Genomic DNA, 23,528 nt, shown 5'->3' with positions numbered 1-23,528 from the left:
ATGAACCTGCAGCAGCCAGTGAGATAGTATTCTAGATAGTAATAAGAGACTTCCACTGCCAAACATCAGCTGAGGAAGAAGGAAACACAAAGCCATGATTCAGACAGGGAGCAAATCAGCAATGTGCAGCTACTGACTGGCAAGGAGTGTCCAGTACTGGCTGTTTCCTAGCCAGTCCACATCTGCACAGCGCTAACTCCAGCTGTACTGTGGCTCTCATCAGTAAGCCTTTAGGTTGCCCCTCCAGCTTTCTCAGTGGTGCAGGACTCTTCCAAGTGTACCACCTCACCAGTCGGTCATATCCCTATTGTATTTGTAGTAGGAAATTATTTTCCTGCCCATTTGTATCATTTTGACTACGTACTTTGATCAGCATAGAAATCAGCATTACCTCGATCAGCATTACCTCTCAGACGCATTTGAACTTTGTAGTAACTTGTTTCCACTGTGCTTTGTTTGTGCTCCTGTTACAAGTCACACTCTTTTATGATGATTACATCAGATAATATGGCAGTTGGTTTAACAACCCCTAGTTTAAACCATGTTGATAAGGAAAACACTTCTGGTTATTCAAAGTATGCCTGCCTAGCAAATTTGCTTAATAAACAAATGAAAGTGATGAAATAAGAACAAATAAATGACTAGGATGGTTGTGTTTATTAATGCCACTACAGTGACCTGAGCAAATGTTAACTATTTAGATCTATTTTAGGGTAGGTAGAAGCTTCTAAGGAATAAAATAAGATACTGGTAGCTAAATCAAATCGCTGTTCTATTACAAGTAAAGAATCTCTCTTCTAAATGCAGCAGCAGCAACTATGCTAGGGTGTGGATAGACATCTCCTACTGAAGTTTATAGTTTGCCTGTCAATTGTATCCCATGTGTTTTACTTCATTTAACAGACAGCAATAAAATTATACCATTCTGATCCAACTGACATACACCATTACTGAAAATTAGTAGAACTCTGGTTTGCACAGATTTATAAATATCTCTCTGTTGGAGTAAGAAACATGAAATTAGTGGCCAAATAAACAAATTTGCTTACAACCATAACATTGTAACAAGATTTATTTCATTTCAGATATTTAGAAGAAGAAATCAGACATGTTGAAGGTGGTGTACAGGAACAGAAGCAGCCCGGGGTTAATTATTGAAGGTCAAATATAACTGCCTTATTTAAAGTTCCATCATAACAGGTTCTGGAATTTGCATATTGTGCAATGAAAAACCTGCAGTTACTGGGTATGCAAATAAAATTATTTCAATAACTGCAGGGTGTTGAAAGCAAGATTCAGTTTTCAATTTAAACATGTAGCACTATGAGCTTTCTACCCCAGAAGTTCAGAACAGGAAGATACAGTGGGTATAGGAAAGAATCATCCCCTTTGATAGACCTTAAATTCTGGTTCCCTTACATCCTGAAATGAAAACACAAAGAAAATTCCCTTCACCAGCTGTACTTATCCAATGCAACCTATAACATCCAACTGAAAAACATCACAATTACAGTCCAGAAAAAGTGTCAGAAACAAAAAACAAGAATTACTGAGATTGAAAAAGGATCACCCCCCCCAATGTCAATATTTTGTTGAACCACCTTTTGCTTTAATAACAGTCTTGAGTCTGTTGGGATACTTCTCTATCAACCTTGCACATCTAGACGGAGCAATATTTGCCCACTCCTCCATACAGAACTGTTCAAGTTCGGTCACATTGGATGGTAGGTGTTGGTGGACTGCTATCTTCAAATCTCTCCACAGATTTTCTATGGGATTTAGGTCTGGGCTCTGACTGGGCCACATGAAGACGTTCACTTTTTTCTCCTTCAGCCACTGTGTGGTCAATTTTGCTGTGTGCTTCGGATCGTTGTCATGTTGAAAGGTGAATCTTCTGCCCATACTCAACTGTCTGGCAGAGGGTAGCAGGTTTTCTTCCAGAATCTGACGGTATTTTGCCCCATCCATTTTTCCTTCTACCCTAACGAGAGCCCCAGCCCCTGAGGCAGAGAAACACCCCCACAACAGGATGCTGCCACCTCCATGCTTCACTGTAGGTATGGTGTGTTGTGGATGGTGAGCTGCGTTGGATTTACGCCAGGTATACTGTTTGGTGTTGAGGCCAAATAGTTCAATCTTGGTCTCATCTGACCGTAAGACCTTTTTCCATTTGGCATCAGAATCTTCAAGGTGCCTTCTGGCAAAGCTCAAATGAGCTTTAATGTGGCCTTTCTTGAGAAGTGGCTTTCTCCTTGTGACCCTCCCGAACAAGCCACATCTGTGGAGCGCTCGTGAAATTGTTGTCACATGTACAGAACAACCACTCTTTGCCATGAAGTCCTTTAACTCCTTCAGAGTGGCCACTGGCCTCTTGGTAACCTCTCTTACCAGTTTCCTCCTTGCTCTTCCATCCAGTTTGGAGGGCTGACCGGATCCAGGGAGGATAGCAGTCCACCAACACCTACCATCCAATGTGACCGAACTTGAACAGTTCTGTATGGAGGAGTGGGCAAATATTGCTCCGTCTAGATGTGCAAGGTTGATAGAGAAGTATCCCAACAGACTCAAGGCTGTTATTAAAGCAAAAGGTGGTTCAACAAAATATTGACATTGGGGGGGTGATCCTTTTTCAATCTCAGTAATTCTTGTTTTTTGTTTCTGACACTTTTTCTGGACTGTAATTGTGATGTTTTTCAGTTGGATGTTATAGGTTGCATTGGATAAGTACAGCTGGTGAAGGGAATTTTCTTTGTGTTTTCATTTCAGGATGTAAGGGAACCAGAATTTAAGGTCTATCAAAGGGGGTGATTCTTTCCTATACCCACTGTACATCATACAGATAGAATTTAAAGAAACCAGTTTTTAGCTTAAATGTTCACAAACTAAAACTGGTAAAGAGTGGGATCCAAGAGAAAAAAGAAAAACAAAGGACCACACACATATTCACACACACACACACACACAAGGAAATTTGATGGATATTCCTTGCCAGAATTATTTCCCAATATTCCTTGCAACACCTAAAGTACTCCGTTTTCTGCTTTTTAAAAAAAAAAAAATCTATAGGTTTGGGTTATATTTCCATAAAGAGAATGCCATAGCCAGGAATAATTTCCAGTTTTGATTTGGGACTGGATAGCCAGACCTACATTTCCTAAGATCATTTTGTTTCCATAGGATTTACACAGAGGCACCATTAGGCACCGACCTGGGGGCCCAGGTCCAAGTGCCCACTCTCATAGAGGGCTCCATGATGTTCCCCAAGGGAAAAAGAAAGTCCCTTTTATATTTCTGGACTGGCTTAGCCTAGAGTTCTGAAATTTGGCACAGATGTAGATTAGCAGGACACTGTGTATTGATCCTGAAGCAGGTTGGTCAATTCATTGATTTTTAATGATTTTTTTTAATTTAAAAAAAAACCTTCCAAAAAGTCCTATAAATAGCTTGTTTCATCGATAAAAATTACAACAACTTCTAAAACTGAATTCCACCCTTGGACCATCATTCTACCCCCATGAGTAGGATTCTGCCCTTTGCCTTCATTAAAAAAATGCAACATGACCGCCCCCTTTTGGCCAATCCTTTTATATTTCCAGAGAGGGTGGGATTAGAATTCTGAAATCGGGTACACATGTAGCCCAAGATGGCAGGATCCTATTTTTATTTCAAGGAAATCGGTTAATTCTGTAATGTTTAATGATTTTCCCCCCTACTGCAGTAAAGCTGCCAGAAAGAGTTATCCATAGAGTACTTCACACCTAGTGAACTGTTTCATCTGAATAAGCTTGCTTTAAAAAACACACACAACAAATTCACTATGCTCAAGGTGGTTTGTAATCCAAAAGCTATGCATGAGAACTATATAAATATTTGTCATAACTGAAGCAAGATGCATGTGTTGTGGTTTTAATTTTTTTCCTTTACAAATGCACTATATGGCCAAGTTGGTTTTGAGTTTAAACTGGGTAGCAAAGAACACATGTTGTGTCCCAGTTAGTTTGTGAATGGTCAAGAAGCTGTGTGAATCCATTGGGGTTTGAATCGTCTTTTTGATGGGGAACAGAGAAAGGGATGCACTCTGGCCCAGACCTGTGGGTTTGTGGTGAAATGTACATATACAGAGAGGATGCTTTGGGAGGGGGGGGAGCATAAGCTCCAATTTTCGTTCTGGGTCCAAAATTACCTAGCTTCACCTCTGGACTCACACACCAGTATTAATTAAACTTTGTCACGAGCCGTGTAAACCAAGACAGACTATTGCTCCATCTATCAATCATGTCTATACTGATTTGCTGCAGTATGGATTATTGTTTGTTTCTTATTTATTTATTTATTTATTTATTTTTGCATTTTTATACCGCCTTTCGTTAAAAGATAGCCCCAAGGCGGTTTACAAAAGTTAAAAACATACAATAAAAACACAATAAAAACATCATGCTAAAAGTATAAAAACATATAAAAACAGGCATAAAACAATACAACAAATAAAAACACCCAGAAGCAGCAGTAAAAACAATTATGTAAAAGCCTGGGTAAAAAGCCAAGTCTTTACAAGCTTTCTAAAAGCCGTGATGGAGTCCGAGGAACGAATGGCCACTGGGAGAGCATTCCAGAGTCTGGGGGCAGCAACAGAGAAGGCCCTGTCCCGAGTGCACGACACCCGGGCCTCTCTCATTGTCGGCACCTGGAGCAGGGTCCCCTCAGATGTCCTTGTCAAGCGGGCAGCAACCCTTGGGAGCAGGCGGTCCCTCAAATACCCCGGGCCCAAACCGTTTAGGGCTTTAAAGGTCAAAACCAGCACCTTGAATTGGACCCGGAAACGAACCGGTAGCCAGTGCAGCTCTTTCAAAATGGGGGTGATATGTTCCCAACGGGCAGCTCCGGATAAAACCCTCGCTGCCGCGTTTTGCACTAACTGCAGTTTCCGGATATTCTTCAAGGGCAGCCCCACGTAGAGCGTGTTACAGTAATCCAGCCGCGACGTGACTAAGGGTAACCGTGGCCAGATCTGCCCTCTCGAGAAAGGGATGCAGCTCGCGCACCAGCCGAAGCTGTTCAAAGGCACCCCTGGCCACCGCCTCCACCTGAGCTTCCAAAAGCAGAGCCGGGTCCAGTAGTACCCCCAAGCTGTGTACTTGCTCCTTCAAGGGGAGTGCAACCCCATCCAGAACCGGTAAAATCTCCTCATCCCTATTGGCTCTCCTACTGACCAACAGTACATCCGTCTTATCCGGATTCAATTTCAGTTTGTTAGCCCACATCCAACCCATCACGGCCTCCAGCCCCCGGTTCAGGACATCCACCACCTCCCTAGGATCAGATGACAAGGAGAGATAGAGCTGAGTGTCATCCGCATATTGCTGACAACTCAGTCCAAATCCCCGGATGACTTCTCCCAGCGGCTTCATGTAGATGTTAAACAGCATGGGGGACAAGACCGAACCCTGCAGGACCCCACAGGCCAACGGCCACGGGGCCGAGCAGTAGTCCCCCAGCACCACCTTCTGGACCCTTCCCTCAAAAAAGGACCGGAACCACTGCAACGCAGTGCCTCCGATTCCCATACTCGAGAGGCAGCCCAGAAGGATACCATGGCCGATGGTATCAAACGCCGCCGAGAGGTCCAGCAGAACCAACAGGGACGCACTCCCCCTGTCTAGTTCCCGGCGTAGGTCATCCACTAAAGCAACCAAGGCAGTCTCAGTCCCATACCCGGGGTGGAAGCCAGATTGAAAAGGGTCCAGATAATCCGTATCATCCAAGACCCTCTGCAGCTGGGACGCCACCACACGCTCCATCACCTTGCCCAAAAAGGGAAGGTTAGACACAGGTCTATAGTTGTCCAGGCTGGAGGGATCAAGGGAGGGCTTTTTAACAGAGGTCTTACCACCACCTCCTTAAGGCACGATGGCATCCTGCCCTCCCTTAATGAAGCATTAACGATCACCTCCAGCCATCTGCCTGTCCCCTCCCTGGCAGCTTTTATTAGCCATGAAGTGCAAGGGTCAAGAGCGCACGAAGTCGCCCACACACTGCCCAGGATCTTGTCCACATCCTCAGGCCGCACCAACCGAAAAGAATCCAACACAACGGGACCAGATGGTACCAAAGGCACGTCTGCCGGAACTGCCAAAACTCTGGAGTCCAGGTCAGCACGGATGCAAGCGACTTTATTTGCAAAGCGACAGGCAAACCGATCACAAAGAGCTGTAGATGACTCCTCCCCCATTGTCCGAGGAGATGTGTGGAGCAAGGTTTTCACCACACGAAACAGCTCTGTTTGTCTGCACTGAGCAGACGCAATGGAGGCGGAGAAAAAGCATTTCTTCGCCACCCCCACCACCACGGCGTAGTCCCTAAAATGGGCTCTAGCCCGTGTTCGGTCGGATTCCGGACGACTCTTCCTCCAGCGTGGTTCCAGCCGTCGTCCAAGTTGCTTCATCTCCCTAAGCTCCGAGGAAAACCAAGGAGCACAACGGGCTCCACCAAGCCGGAGAGGGCGTTTGGGGGCAACCGTGTCAACAGCCCAGGCCATCTCTCCATTCCAGAGATCCACCAAGGCCTCGACAGGGTCACCAGCTCTGGACACTGGAAACTCCCCGAGGGCCGTCTGAAATCCTAGCGGATCCATAAGCCTCCGGGGGCAGACCATCTTAATCGGCCCACCACCCCTGCAGAGGGCAGATGGAGCAGTCAAACTAAACCCCACCAGGTGATGATCTGTCCATGACAAGGGAGTGGTCTCAAATTCCCCCACCTCCAGATCATTTATTTCCCGGTCGGCAAAAACCAGATCCAGTGTGTGTCCCGCCACGTGGGTAGGGCCCGATACCAATTGAGACAGGCCCATGGTTGCCATGGAGGCCATGAAATCCTGAGCCGCACCCACTAGGGGGGCCTCAGCGTGAACATTGAAATCCCCCAAAACAATAAGCCTGGGGGAACCCAAGGCCACCTCCGAGACCACCCCCGCCAGCTCAGGTAGGGAGACTGAAGTGCAGCGGGGTGGTCGGTACACCAACAGAATCCCCAGACTATCTCAGAGGCCCACCCTAAAGGACAAACACTCGAAATTCTGAGATTGCCTGACCAGCCACCTGGAAACGGGGAGGGTTTCTCGAAAGATGACTGCAACGCCTCCTCCCCGACCCTCGAGGCGGGGCTGCTGCATGATCTGGAAACCTGGAGGACAAAGCTGAGAGAGACCAACCCCGCCCAGCGCATCCAACCAGGTCTCCGTCACACATACCAGGTCAGCACGCTCATCCACAATCAGATCGTGGATGAGAGATGTTTTTGCGTTAACTGACCTGGCATTCAGCAACAGCACCCTAATCCTCGAAGGAGTGTTGTTTCTTGATGTTGAATATAAGCTCTGAGGCCAACATAAAATTTGAGTGACAAATAAATGTGCATTATTCCTTTTCCTATACCATTCTTTGCATGTACATAGTAAATAATATAATCAGAGTATATGAACAAACTTGGAAAAGAATATTCTCTTGCGTTATTTAGCATAGGCGAGAATTGTTCAGAGAATTATTCTACCCATTCCATAAAATGCATTGGAGAACATTCTTTTACAAGTCTTGGATGCACACATGCGCTGACACATTGCTGGTACTGGCTCACATTGAAGATTCTATGCACAGAAGGGCAGGATTCAGACTGCACAAGCTCAAGGCTCACTCCCAAATGTAAATCTTTCACAAAAGGCAGTACAGGCAAACCTCATACGTGGATTCAATATCCATGGTTCGCGTATCTGCGGTTAGGAAAAAGACACTCAACCTCGGCATGTGGGGGGGGGGGACATGTCGACCTCGTGTATCCACATGCCAGAGGTGGACGGAAATGACCGCGGAGGTAATTTCCAGTCGCCATTTTATTTCTCATTGCCACAAAATGACTTCCATTTAAAATTTTAAAAAAACCACCCAAAATGGCAATTATGGACCAATTTTCGGGCATTCCAGGGGCACAGCATGATGCGGGGGGAGCAGAAAAGCATGGTAAAGAGATTCCCCCCACATCCCCCCTCCCGAATTATGCCAAAATTTGACATTTTCCCCTTATTTTCCTGGTGACCGGGAACTTAACCCCCAATTCCCCATTCACCCAATGCCTCGATATTTGCAGTTTCCATATCCATGGTAAAACCGCAGAATGGAACCCCTGTGAATATTTTGGTCCTCCTGTTTCCTTCTGAAACTTTGCAATTCTACAGGGGGCAGTAAATTTTTATATATATATATATATATATATATATATATATATATATATATATATATCTTAACCCTTGTAAGGGAGCATTATTGTTGTGATTGCTTGGTAGTGAACAGAAATTTAGGCCCTGTGATCTATTTTTATATGAAATTCAATTAATGTAAATTATTATTTCCATTAATTTTAAACTACTTTTAACTCAAGAGCCAGCGTGGTGTAGTGGTTAGAGTGCTGGACTAGGACTGGGGAGACCCGAGTTCAAATCCCCATTCAGCCATGATACTAGCTGGGTGACTCTGGGCCAGTCACTTCTCTCTCAGCCTAACCTACTTCACAGGGTTGTTGTGAAAGAGAAACTCAAGTATGTAGTACATCACTCTGGGCTCCTTGGAGGAAGAGTGGGATATAAATGTAAAAATAATAATAATAAACAACAACTCATTTTTTATTTCAATTGTTATGTATTTTTTATTTTAAAGTAAACTGCCCAGAGCCACCTTTGGAAGGGTGGTATATAAATCAAATAAATAAAACATTATTATAATCTTAATCAAACAAAATGACTGTTGTCCAGAAGATTCACTAAAACTACTGACTTGCCTAACCTCTCATTCAACTGTTAGCCTTTACCCAGAAACTGAGGAAAGCTGGTATGTTGAAAGTATGGCCTTATTTGGTTCTGAGACATTACACAGACTGTTGCATTTTCAAATTGTTAAATAGAGTGGAAAATGGAGCAATTGTATTTTGGTGGCTAGGGGTTTGGGGGGGGGGGCGGGGGTGTTATGCTGCTTGGCGCTCATTAGCATAATCACTAGGCAATGTGATTCCCATAAAGAGAGAACGATGGCTCAACATTTTTTACATCTGTCTTAAAAGATGCCCATAAGAGGTTCAATTGACTGCTAAGATACTGTACTTTCAAAATCCCAGTTCAGCAACCTGGTTGTTCACACTTACTGCAGTACATGAATAATGTCTTCCTTTCAGTCTTATTTATGTTATCATGTTGGAATAATTATTAAACAGAGCCATTTTGGAAGGGTGGTATATAAATCAAATAAATTAATTATAATAAATTAATTAATAATAATAATCAAAATGTGTTGCTGTGAAACAACTGCTAACTTGGCAAAGAGGCACCTTATAACGTGGTGATTCTCTTTATTTAGAAGAGGGAGAGTAAATGGCCCTATCCACCCCCAGCACAATACCTCCAGTGACTGTTGTTGGTGCCTATCTTATGTTTCTTTTTAGATTGTGAGCCCTTTGGGGACAGGGACCTATCTTATTTATTTATTATTTCTCTTTGTAAACCACCCTGAGCCATTTTTGAGAACTGCCTGAGAGCCAGCATAGTGTAGTGGTTAGTGCTGAACTAGGACCGGGGAGACCCGAGTTCAAATCCCCATTCAGCCATGATACTTGTTGGGTGACTCTGGGCCAGTCACTTCTCTCTCAGCCTACCCTACTTCACAGGGTTGTTGTGAGGAGAAACTTAAATATGTAGTACACCACTCTGGCTCCTTGGAAGAAGAGTGGGATATGAAATGTAAACAGAAAAAAGAAAAAAAGAAAGAAATTTTTGGAAGGGCGGAATACAATAATAATAATAAACAGTAGAGGAGGAGAAAAGAGGCCTAGAAGAAGATGTACTTAAAATGGTCAATAACGAGAAACTATTCAACACCAATGAAACAAAGCAGGCCTACAAGAAAGAACAAGTCAAGCAACGAGCAGAAAAATTGAGAAATAAGCCACGGCATGGCCAATATTTGCACAATATAACTGCAAAATCAAACATCACCAAGATCTGGCAATGGCTTAAGAATGGCAACTTGAAGAAAGAAACAGAGGGTTTAATACTGGCTGCACAAGAACAGGCACTAAGAACAAATGCAATAAGAGCCAATGTTGAAAAATCAACAACAAACAGCAAGTGCCGCCTTTGTAAAGAAGCAGATGAAACAGTGGACCACCTAATCAGCTGTTGTAAAAAGATCGCACAGACTGACTACAAACAAAGGCATGACAAGGTAGCAGGGATGATGCACTGGAACATCTGCAAAAATACAAGCTACGTGTAGCCAAAAATTGGTGGGACTATACAATTGAAAAAACTTGTAGAAAATGAAGATGCAAAAATATTATGGGACTTCCAGCTACAAACAGACAAACATCTGCCACACAATACACCAGGATATAACTGTAGACGAGAAAAAAGAAAAACAAGTCAAAATAATTGACATAGCAATACCAGGGGATAGAAGAAAAATAAATAGAAAAAACAAAATACAAAGATTTACAAATTGAAATTGAAAGGCTGTGGCAGAAGAAGACCAAAATAATCCCAGTGGTAATTGGCACCCTAGGTGCAATTCCAAAACCACTTGAAGAGCACCTCAACACCATAGGGGCCACAGAAATCACCATCGGCCAATTACAAAAAGCAACATTATTGGGAACAGCCTATATTCTGCGACGATATCTATAATAATAACAGCAACAACATTGATAATAAAATTCAGCCATCCCAGGTCCTTGGGAAGGACTCGATGTCTAGATAAAACAAATTAGTCAGTTACACCTGTCTGACTGTGTAAACAATAAAATAATAATAAGTTTTTAAAAAACAACCCACAAACACAGTGGCCAGTGGCTCTGATAATCCAAGTCAGTTTGTTGGAATATGAAAAAGCTCATGAGTGTGGATGCCCTCCCTACACTTCAAGCACCCAGCTAAACACAAAAATCTCTGGTGTATTAAGTCACATTTAGGCATAATGCCCAAATCAGGAAACTATGGTTTATACAAATCAAAATCAGAGTATCAAATCAGCTTCAAACCATGGTTTCATATCCTGGTTTGTTGAAACTGCTTAAACCACATTTTCCTGGTTCTAACATGATATAAAACCATAATTTAACAAACTAAGCAGCTCTGCATTGAGCCAGGTGTGCGAGGGCACATCTGGGCTCATTGGCTTGTTCATTTGAACCAAGCCACTGTATGATTTCTTTGGAATGAGCCATGCTAAATGTGAAAATAGGTATTAGTCTCTGTATGTAAAAAACCTCATTCCTATTCTTTATACAAGAAGTTCGAAGAATATTCCTAGAAGTTAATGTTATGAGGTTCATAACATTTTTGTTCTAACACATAGGCAACTGGGCATAGAACAGTATTACACAAAAAACCTTTGCATTTTGTATCACGTTTAGCTGGGAGAACACTTTTTAAAGCTGGTCTCTTTTGATAATGAAAAAGAGTATATGGCCCATAATACTTAGATCTGCAGTTTTTACATTGTTAGCTCAAGCCTTCCCTCCTCTGCCCTCTTCTAACTGCAGCAACGTATTGTTGCTCTCACAGGACATCCCTACGAACTGCCGGAAAAACAAATCAATTATTACTTTAGTTTGTGTGCTACCTCCCAGCAGGCTGCAGTGGTGGTTGCTCCGCATCTACAAGCCAGATGTTAGAGTTCTGAACTCATATTTTTCCTGATGGAAAGGAGAGGGTTTTTTCATTGTTCTTTTACACACGGATTCTGCATTTGTTTGACAGGGTGTAGAAAGTCTGGATGTGATTTTTCATGGAGGCAGGAAAAAGCGGCCTCTGGCCTTCTCTGTAGTTCTTAACCTGGAGACAATGGTTAGTACTACAATCAGTAGTACAACAGCTCAGAATGAGGAACCAAATGAACACTAGCAAGCTGTCAATCTTTACTCTGTACATCAAGCCTCATGAAGCCCACACCACCACCACATTCCCAGAACAAACTTTAATTTGTTTTAAAGTGGAAAGATGTATTTTCATTTAATGTGTGCGCGTGCACACACACACACACACACACACACACACACACAAGTTTGCATTTTTAAATGAATGGGAAGAATGCACACTAGGATTCATTCCAACATGCAGCTAACAAACAGAGCTGTGTTACATACAATCACATGCTGAAAATGTGTCTTACCAAAACAAGGAGGAAAAAATCATAGAGACAAAAGAAACACAAAGCTGTGGCAATAGCAAACTGTTCATGCATAGTTTCTGCAATTAATTACAGAAATTCTCTATGACAAATCAAAAAAGACAAGGCCAAACACAACAAAGCAGAGCCAACCATGACGTATTATGAAACAGATCTCAGAAAATCAGTCCACCCCTAATTATATTCATAAACGTATACAGTATAATGTAGATATAATGGGCAAACCACCACCACTATTAATTGTTAATTACTACTCAGTGCTCAGAAAACATTAAAAACAAATAGAAGCAGTTTCAACAGCAATATCTGTCATAGTTTAATTGGAATTCTTCCATTTTCCTGCACCTAATTTCTCTCTCACCAGCACTTAAGGAAATTCATGGTGCTATAAGATCGCAAGCAAAGTGAAGACATCCGAAGACATAACACATACACAAAACAAATAAACATCTCCCTACTACCAATCAATCCACTGCCCAACAATGGAAGGTGAGCCAATCACCTGCTTTCTTCAAGTCCCAATACTGCAACTCCAAATCTTTGCACTAGTGTAACATCATAGGACATCTTTTGACACAGCATTAACAAAGATGTGGATCTAATGGATGCCTAATCTTAACCAATAATGGACAGGCAGAGCAAGTCTTATTGTGCGACTGTAAGACTAGGCCAAAACTGTAGGTGTTGCTTCAAACCACATAATCCTGTATAATCTGTATTTGTTTCTTTCTCAGATTATTTTACAATCATAATTAATTCCATGGAAAGGAATCATTTGTGAATTCTAATTTTTAACATGTCCTTTAAAAATAATCAGGATTTCCAGAGTGTTCTCATCAAGCCCATTGGGGGAGAAAACACACACACTTGAAAGGCAACATATGTGAATATGCCGAGAATTCAAGTAGAGTATTTTTGTTTCATACACACCAAAATAACTCTTAAATGTATCCTCTCTCATGTAATTTATATATGAAGTGTAGAAGACTGATTGGGCAAAGTCCAAGTCAGCACAGAGCAATGTCTACTAGAGCAAGGCTCAGGATGGAAGTTCAACTTTAGACTTACGTTTTTCATCATCAGCATGCACTAGGGATGCTGCTCTTGACAGAACATCCAATGGAGTCTCCATTCCTAGCAGAATCCTGAATGGAAGACAAACATTTGTTACTTTCAGAAGAATTAACAGCAGGAAATAAATTTCTTTCATCAAATGGAAACATACAACAAGAGAGAATTCTTCAGTCAAGCCCTGGGGAAAAAACTCCTAATGGACTGTATCCTAAGAAAGAATATTCCTAAACCACATTTAAATGAATGGGACTAAGTTAGCCATGACTAAAGTCTCATTGATTTTAATAGTGCTTCTCCATGATTAACTATTTAGCCAATGAGTACGTTTTAATAAAATGAATACACAAATGTAATTTAAACGTCTGCCATAGTCTGTCCTTTATGAACCCCTTTGTCACAAAATCATGAACGTGTAAGACGTGCAGATAAAACGAGCAATTCCTTCCTTATGATCATCAGTGCCAGTGTCAGTCTGAAAATGCATTTATTATAGCAACTGTACTTGAATTACTAATCCTTTGCATTTAGTAGGGATGTGCACAAAATACTTCGTGCAGATCCCGGGGGCAGGGAGAGGTGCCTTTAAAAGGAGACAGGCAGGACCTATCTCTGCCCCTCCTGTGAGCCCGCGTGCTGCACCAACGCCACCCGCGTGCTGCACCAACGCCACCCGCGTGCTGCACCAACGCCACCCGCGTGCTGCACCAACGCCACCCGCGTGCTGCACCAACGCCACCCGCGTGCTGCACCAACGCCACCCGCGTGCTGCACCAACGCCACCCGCGTGCTGCACCAACGCCACCCGCGTGCTGCACCAACGCCACCCGCGTGCTGACATCACACAAGGTCTGCAGGGAACAGCATCCCATCACTGCGGTGGGACACTTTAAAGGACCCAGTAGCATGGGCTGCTGCTGCTTTCACGCTTTGGGAAGGATAGCACCACGGGATGGGGGAGGCTCACAGGAGGGACAGGTAGGACCTGCTTGCCTCTTTTTAAAGGCACCCCTCACCCCAAGCCAGAACATTTCGGCTGCAGGGAGCCAAATCGTTTCAGCATCTCTTCAAAGAGATGCCAAAATGATCTGGGCACATCCTTAGCATTTAGTAAAAAGGGAATGGCAGGCTTTCATCCAGTCTCATCGTGCTCACAAGCAACAGGGGAGCCTGTTCTTTAACATTCAAGGAAAGGTAATAAGCTATAGTTGGAGTCTGAACCCTAGGCTAGATCTGGTCTCCTGAAGATAGCCAACTAGCCAGCCAGTTGTCAAACTAGGACCAAAGAAACATGAAGAAAATTACAGCTTTGCAAACAGAGCTTTCTAGCAGCCTCTTTAAGGAGTGGTGGCTGAACTGGTGGCCCACTTCTTACTAGATTTTACAGGGGCTTTCTAGGAAAACTGTCAAGCCTACAGTAGCTAGATTGCAACACTGTTGTCTTTACACCCCTCCCTAAAACAGCTGGAGGGATGGAGAAAGCTTGGGTGTTCAGACTGTTTTAGTTACCCTGCCCACCTAATCATTAGGAGGGCAGATCAAGGGAAAACATTAAACAGAAGATCAAGGGAAATGCTATATTTGCTCTTTTGCAAACCAACTGAAACTCCAGGGGTACTGCATGTATAGCAAGCCAAATTGCTACTACCATTAAATCGACATCTCAGAACATCTAACTTACCACCCAGAAATGTAGCTGGAGAAACCCTATGTGCCTAAACATTTGGTGCTGGTGCCTAAAAATTTGAAATATGTTTCCAGTACTGCTAACACCTCAAGAATCCCTCTCAAAATGTTTTCACAAGATACAAATTGGGAGACACAGAACACTGTACAAACAAACCAGTTCAACAGACAAATAGACATTAATCCCTTTTCTAGTCATTTATATACACTTAGGCAACTCTGTCCGGATACAATAGGTAATATCACACTAACAGTCTTACGAGACCTTTTGTTGATGCTTGCAGCCTGTGCTAGGCTCCAGATTTACTACCTCACTTGTGACCCACAGCTGCTCTGATATGGACTATGGAGACTTGGACTACTGCTGCTTGCACATGGCTAAATATTAGATGTTCTACATTGTGTGGAATACAGAATACATGTGGAGGGAGCAATTGGGATTGTTGTGGCAAAAGGCTTCACTCCTGGCCTCCACATGTTGATCAGTTCTGTTTGCACAGAACCTAGATACAGCATATACAGGCCATATGCTCATAGGGTCTGTACACAAGAGCTGGTCATCAGATGTTCACACACAGAGACCGTGCGTACATCCAAACAACTGGCAGAGGTCAAGAACGGGGCCTGCCTCCATGATTCCAATCTCCCTCCACATTGATTCTACACTGTTTAGAAGATATGAAAAGGGCTACTAAATGTTGGGGAGAATAATTAATGTGCTAAGTAGGAATAAATTGGCTTTGCTCATGTACTACTCAGTGACCATATAGCCCTGGTTACTTGCAAAGACTGTTATATCCATTTCTTTTCTACAAACATAAATAGCTCCCTGTCACAGCTCCCTGACACATTACGTTACAAATAATCCATAACCTAAGTCTTTAGCAAGAACAAAATGAAAATGAACAAAAGTGAAAATGTATGAAAGATATTAAAGTACCTATGAAAAGCTTAACTAAAGCAAGCTTCATCTTGAAGAAGCTTCAAGAACAGTATATCTTGGCCTCACCTACTCTGATTGTAACCATATCCATATTCAAACTGGATACCAGCCAGTCTTTTAGAGAAGTTTAACTATAGAAGATTCAACCTCCAGGCAGCAAGATGGACAACAAGACTTTCAGGTTTTAGAACTTTCAAAGAAGCTTTCAGACAAAATGAAACATGAGACCAAAATGTGCCTTTTAGGAGATGTCTTCTCTCCACACTCCTCTGAAATAAAGAAGTACCTTGGGTTGATTTGGACCGTATATCCCAGCAAGCCCACCTACCATCCTTGTCCCCATAGTATTTCTATCACAGGCAAGGGAGAGGTTCAGACAACCCTAGCACATACACAGGAAGAGGAATGTCCAGGGTGGGGGGGGGGGATATGCACTCATGTATGTCCCTAATCACGCAGTAAGGGAGACAGCTCACACTTGTTTGAACCAGACCCACGTATCTGGTCTTCATGATGGGAACCACTTTTCACTTTGGCTTTATTCTTCAACTAGAACGCGACAATCCATTAGGAATGTTAGAGCAGGTTATACCACTGTACAGGGAGCTGGACTAAATGCTCTCCAAGCCCTTCCGCTCCTACAAACCTAGTTAAATATGACTGTAAACTAACTGCAGTTATTAACTGTTCTGAATAAATTCTGCACTGATTAAGTTTCAGAAGCCAGCTGGTTTGTTTAGTTTTCTTTCCTTAGGACACAGCATTCCATCATGTTGCCAATTCCCTCTGTTGGAGGAGTCTGTATTCAAATTATCTTGTGTGGGACAACATGAAAAAGTAGTTTTAGATGCTGTACAAGCAGAAACACATTATCCTCCCAGCCACTTCTATATATATAGTTCCAGAGAAGCAGAAAAATTTAAGCTATAAAACTAAGCACACTTTCCAGTTTTTAGAAAACACTACTCTGTAGAATATTACCAAGCTTACATTCCTTCATGGCAAACAGCAGCTTTATAAATAAATGCCCTGTGACTTCTTTAGCCACTGTCCCTCATTGACTCTGAACTCAGGTAATGTTTTGCTTTATGAAATTCCTCAAGCCATGCCAGAAGCTAAACATGTGATGTAACTTGATTTAAATCCAGGACAACTGTCAAGGAAAGGCATGTACATCAACACCACAGGTAGCATGCCATTTACTGGGAGAAGTAGCTAGTTCAATTCTCATAGAACCCAAGCCAAACCTGAAGACACCCATTTGTTTATGTATAGCATAGCTAGATAAAGACAGAACGTGTTCAGGTTCAGGCGAGAGACAAAGGCGTAGAGAAGCTGAAAATCAAACAGCTTATAAGACAAGCCACGTGGAAGAATCCAAAAAGGGATGACAATCTAATAACCGAGATGCCAAGGATGATCGTAGCAGTCTACAGCATTGCAGCTAGCATCAGGATGGATAACGGGAGAACAACTGAGCAGCCTCTGCAAGATTTAGCATGTCAGACCTTGCACCTCACAAGACGGCTGTGGACCCGAAAGTACTGCCAGACTTTAGGTCTAAGGGCAAATGGCAAGTCTAGGCACAGAAAGCGGGGGTAGGAAACAAGGAGGCAGATGGCAGGAAAGATACAGAAATACACACAACACCTCCTCTGCAATTTCGCCGAGGCTGTCTTCCCTCTCATTTCTCCGCCGTTTCCATTCTGGCAGGGGCAACTTCTTTCAATACAGCACCCACAACGCTGCTGGTCCTAACTTATCTGTTAAGTGAAAAGGAGCTCATGCTAAACAAACAAACTTCAACAGCAGCAACAATGGGGGCGAGGCATCTAACTGGAGAAAGGTCGGGGCTTGGCTTGAGGGAGAGAAGCACTCACGGCGCAGCGAGGCTCTCATCGCGCAAAAGGGGAAGGAGAGCTGCCTAGGTCATTGGGTCAGAAAGTCATTGGTAGAGTTTGTTTTCCGGAGCTAGGAAAGAAAAAGGTGCTGCATAATGGTTCATGAAGCTAAGTATTCTCCGTAACGAATACCTTAACATCAGGAAACAAAAGATCCCCCCCCCACCGAAAGGTGTGGTTATTGTAAGCGCACGCTCCTTTCTTTTGACTCTGGATCTTAATCAATAATAAGTCAATAATAACTGGGGGGGGACGGGACCAACAACTAGGCAACTATGCCGAAGGCCAAGGGACTTTCCCTCACTCCGAGGCACAGATGAATAGCATAGTTTGGTGCAGTTTGAGCGCGGACTCCAGCAAGACCAGGCGCCTCTTTAAACAAGTCTAGACGCAGCGCACAGCAGGAGCACCCGGCCGGCAGGTCTGAGGGCGGGACGGGCAGGCTCGGTCCACCAACATTGAGCCTCCTATAGGGGGCTGCCGAGCGACTCCTGTGCGTCCGGGGCGTGAGGTACAACAAGCCTGCCCGCGCCGCTCTACTAACTCGCTCCAGCCAAGTAGCAGCAATGCATTGCCGCCGCCGCCACAAAGCGTGGATCGAAGGACTGCGGGGTCTGCCTGCAGCAATGGCCCTTCGACCAGCAGAATTTCTCCCCTCACTCACCAGTTTGCACGAACTCCGCACTGCTGGGTCGCTCCCCCCTGCAGTGCCGGGCCAGGCCGGGAGGGGGGCCGAGGACAGCGTGCTCCCTGCAGGGGCTCCACCAAGTGCTGCTCGCGACTCCTGCAAGCCAGGCTCGCCTGCGCGGGCTCCAGCCAGGCAGCGCCCTGCTTGCTGATTGGCCGGGCGCGCGGCTGGTCCCCAAACAATGCAAGCCTTGCAGAGTCAGCAGTGGCGCTAGGAACCCCGCGCGGAGCGCTGCTGTGCACTGGCCGAGGGAAGAATTCCAAGAATGATGGAATTCTCTTCCTAGCAGGTGGGGAGAGCCAGGCTGCCCCATTGGCTGGGCAGCCCATGAGATCAGCATATATTAGGATAATAAAGCCCTGACATCACATCCTCAGCAGGTAGACACTGAAGCGGGGGAGGGGAGGGAACAGACAAGGAGGAAAGACATCTCAGTGGGAGGGAGAAGAAGACTCGCATTGACTGACCGACCTCAGCCCCCGCGTCCCGCCTCCAGGGAGGCGAGACCACGCTGGCTTGCAGCTAGCTGTGTTATCCCACTGTGTTCCAGCTCTCACACAAAGCAACTTCGCTGTGGGCAAACTCCAGTCATTCACACAGCAGTGGTTTTCAATGCGGCTCTGGAGAGGAGAGGATTACCAGGTTGGATTGGTGCAATTGCTGAAGGGCGTCTGTTTCCCTTCGCCCCTTTCTTTTTAAAAGTGAATTCTCCTTTCTCATTGAACCAAAAGCCCCTCCCAGCGTCTCACGTTTTTCACAGCCTACTGTCCTGCAAACAGAGCCGGGCACGGGGAGGAAATATACTATGGAGGAGGGCGGGGAAGTAAACTGACTGGCTTCAGCTGACTTAAAAGACATTATTCCTCAGTCAGATTCCTTCACGGTTGTGTAGGGTTTTAACCCAAACTGAATATGCATTTGAACTGAAGGCTTGCTTTAGAAAGCGACTTTTGTCTATTTGCCATTCTTGAATCTGATCTTATGATGGGTATTCATTTACTCAGAAGACACCGACTTGACGGCACGTTTTACCTTTAATTCCTACTAACTTTGGTGAGGGTGTGAAGACCTGTAAGACCTGTAATACCCTACAGGTATTCTCCGTAGGCACATGCAAGAAGCAATGTACGTTTTCATCAACAAAACCTTTAAATTATGATTTAAAAATTAAACTGATGTTCTTTATTAACTCCTGTAGCATGTTAATAGCGACTCCTGGGAGAAACAATATCTAAATATATCCTTTACTTTGAATAAAACACACTTACTGGGGAGTGAGCTTCACTTAACACAGTAGGACTTGCTTCTGAGTAAACATGCATGGCATTGTGCAGTATCTCCTCTGCCCTTACTGCCCCCTTCGGCCCTTGTCTCAGCTTCTGCCCATCACATGCAGCTTCTCATCAATATATGAAAAGGCCTAGGGCTTTTCCTAAGGAAGTGTGCTAAGATCACAACCTTTGAACAAAATACCATTCTCCAGCTGTGAAAAAGAACCTTGGAAAGGACTGACCTGCCCCTAATTTATATTTTTACCTGCTCCCCATTTCCTTGAGCAGTTCCAGGGACATCACTAGTGTGATTTTGGCTTCCTTTGGACATCACTGAAGGCTTATGATGTCTTTCTAATATTTTCTTTATTTCCAGTTATATACAAGTTGAGCATCAGGCAGAGGCAAACAGGACGTACACCTGCTAGGTAATAGGTCTGCTACCTCACACCCAGAGAGAGACCCTGCATGCCAAGGTGCTTGGGGACTGTGATTCCCATAGCTCAGTCTGTATATTATTTGATTTGCCTGTCCAGAAGCTGCAAGGTGCAATTTCTTTACACTTGCACACTGCTTAGCTCAGCCTCCTCCACTTAGCTGGAGGAGATAATGTGTTACCCTTACAAGCTCTGATGGCTTCCCATTTAGAAAATTCTAGAAACTTCTCTGTATCTCTCTCAGCCATTAAGGAACAGCTACTGACCAGTGAGAAACATTGACATTCTTTTGTCAAGTCCCAGACCCTGACCATGGGGGCAGGGCTTGCCAACATTCTCCTACTGGTTATTTATGGCACACAGTTATATAATGCCTCGAAAAAAGCTATTGTGAAATTAGTGAAATAAAATGCTCAGGAAGCCTCACATCACATCATGCAAATTCACATAGTGCATTTATCTTAGTATCAACTTCCATTCTGATCTTTCATTTTTCAAGGGAGATGCTGCACCACGGTGTATTTGGGATTTTCTCATTTGGAAATGGTACAGTTGTTTGTTTGAACCTGAATCATAACACTGTGCCTTCACCACATGTACAAAATTCCATTTTGATACCTCAGTGTTCAGTAGGGCCAGCACACTGCAAACAATAAGACTTTTGAATAGATGTGCTGAATCATAAGCCTCTCTTTGCTCAGCCAATAATGGTACAACATGCTTCCCCCCCCCCATCCTCTTTGTCCCATCTTCTTCTTGTGCCATGTGAACTGCATGTATTAGAACCCCAATGCAAGTTTAAAATATAATAATTAATAAAAGGAATTTTACAAGGGAAGCTTGAGAATGGAGAAGTGGCAGGGTAAAGGGTTCTGAACTCTTCCTGCCTTCCATTTTCCTTTCCATTTCCTACAGCGTGTGTTTTGAACTCTGTGGGGGAAAGTATTATGACTCTTGGGGATTGATTTGGTGCAGAGAAATGGCAGACATGGAAAGGGCTATGCACCTGCTTCTTTCTTCTCTATACACTCACTGTTTTGCATTTTAGAATGACATGGCATAGATATTTTACAGATAAGTGATCTGGTAGACATGAATGGTCATGTTCATACAGACAGATGCATCTTAGGATGCACATTGGTGGTCCATTGATCACCAATTTTATTGAATAAAATGCGATAAATATCCAACTTTAAGAAATCATTTACATGCATCAGTTGAATGGAGTGCTATTATTTCCATTTTTGCCTGCTTTCCTTAAGGAAAGTAAGCTTATGAAATCACTCAGCTGTGTGTGTGTGTGTGTGTGTGTGTGTGTGTGTGTGTGTGTGTGTCCTCCGTGTGTGTCCCACCCTATCAACTTCGCTATGCCTGAACCAATATGAATCAAATTTGGTACAGTTGTAGGAACCCATAGGGACACCTCGAAAGCATAGTTTGTGATGATGTTATCCACCCCAATTCTAGATAGCAGAGATTTGAATGTGTAAGGCTGAAGTGGGCTAACGTGAAGATGGTAATTATCAATTAATTGATGGTAATTATATCAAGAGGTTGCTGGTTTGAATCCCCGCTGGTATGTTTCCCAGACTATGGGAAACACCTATATCAGGCAGCAGCGATATAGGAAGATGCTAAAAGGCATCATTTCATAATGCGCAGGAGATGGCAATGGTAAACTCCTCCTATATTCTACCAAAGAAAACCACATGGCTCTGTGGTCGCCAGGAGTCGGCATTGACTCGATGGCACAACTTTACCTTTAATTATCAATTAAGACTTTCCTTCCACTATAAAGGAAAGTAGGCAGATTAGTTCTTACCAGAACAGCTTGTTCTACATCTAGGAGATGTGCTCCAATTCCAAGTTCACCTTGAAGACCTGTTCAAGAATAAGCCAAATAGATATCCCATAGTGAACTGTGGGAATATTACAAACAGGGCATGAGGAAATAACACCCAGGATTTCCTCATTATAAAGATGTGGGATTTTCAGAGACTGATTTAAGCCCTACTTGTGAAAGTAACCAAAGTCAAGTGTTTAATTGGAATGCCATCCTACACTATAAATTTAGAAATAAAATTGTACAACAGACGTGGCTGTGGATCAGAACAAATCTATTGGGCAATTATGTGTTGGGCTAGAGAATATATCAAGTTTAACAGGCTTCAGCCTGCCATCTGGTATCATTGCAAGTTTACTACTGATGACATTACAGGCTGTTTCCCTGACAACATTTTTAATGCCAGACAACTTGTGAAGTCATCTTATTCTTGAGCAGAAACACACAAGACTGGCCCTGGAGAAGCACATATAACCATCAATATCAGGAATAATTTATCGCACTCACCAAATATTTTCAAGGATATCACTAAATCTTAGTAAGTTTAGTGTCACTAAAGGTCATCATTAGTACACCTGGAATTTTTACATTTTTATGTTAGCATCATTGATTCTCTGCAGCTTGATTTTATCCACATCTTGCCTTAATAAAGCTATTGGTCACAGTTTACAACTGACATCAGCTTTATAAAATGTACTTCAAGGAAACTTTAATCTAAAACAAGTCACTTAAATCCATATGCAAATAATTTGAGAAGGCATTTCAGCATTGCTCAGCTGTAAAGCTCCCACTTCATACAGCCTGACATCTAGACATATTCAAATGACAACAAAAAGTCAAACTATATCAGAAACACCGCATAGTCATTACAGTGTTGTCCATATGGGAAGACTTAAGGATACTCTTCAAAAGTTAGGGGCGGTGGCGGTGGCGGGAGAGGGATTTTATTCATGCCAATTTCAACTTGTGCAAAACTGAACTAGTTCCAGATAGACAAGATGCTCCAAAAGTTGTTACTATAAATATATGTAAATATTAATTCAAAACGTTTGCTGTAATAAATTGGTATTAAATAGTATTCTTCCCCATCTTCTGGTGGGATTAGATTATTATCTTAGAAAGGGAATAAAACAGAAGCACCCATTGCCCTGTCTTTTTTTTTTAATGTACATTATTGAAAAGAAACTGATTTTCAAGGGAGTAGCAAAATACGTTTGAATTCTAGTAGTAATTTTGCTGTGTCAATAGCCCTTGTCAGATATTGAGGTCATTCTCACAATGCAAATCGGGCTGGCTTGGGGAAAGACAAGCACCTACCTACCTCTCCCCAGATGACCCAAGGCTGCCTTTGTCTCTGCAATGTGCACACACCCACACAACCGGTGCACGAGCAATCAGAGCAACAAGGGGGAGCAAGGTAACCAGGCTCCATCTTCCAGTATCCCACCAACTTCTAAGGAGTGT

The 23,528-nt window shown here is 43.3% G+C and overlaps 1 protein-coding gene across 5 annotated transcripts in view; it reads right to left on the bottom strand.

Moving 5' to 3' along the window:
- VGLL4 (vestigial like family member 4) overlaps positions 1-23,528 on the bottom strand; it is a 160,887-nt gene that overhangs the window by 121,933 nt on the left and 15,426 nt on the right. The window contains exons 1-2 of one of the 5 annotated variants that reach the window (XM_053299029.1): positions 19,153-19,264; positions 13,293-13,369 (exon numbers count right to left, since the gene is read on the bottom strand). In XM_053299029.1, the coding sequence (XP_053155004.1) occupies positions 13,293-13,356 (64 nt within the window). In that variant the 5' untranslated portion in view covers positions 13,357-13,369; positions 19,153-19,264. Of the gene's footprint in view, positions 1-13,292; positions 13,370-17,574; positions 17,598-18,489; positions 18,816-18,984; positions 19,265-23,528 lie in introns of those variants that run through there. The other 4 variants (XM_053299030.1, XM_053299026.1, XM_053299027.1 and 1 more) reach the window with 4 other exon arrangements.

This window comes from Hemicordylus capensis, chromosome 2 (assembly GCF_027244095.1).
Source record: "Hemicordylus capensis ecotype Gifberg chromosome 2, rHemCap1.1.pri, whole genome shotgun sequence".
NCBI classification, from domain to species: Eukaryota; Metazoa; Chordata; class Lepidosauria; order Squamata; family Cordylidae; genus Hemicordylus; species Hemicordylus capensis.
The sequence above is the reverse complement of the archived record's forward strand: the minus strand, read 5'-3'. Positions and strand labels throughout refer to the sequence as shown.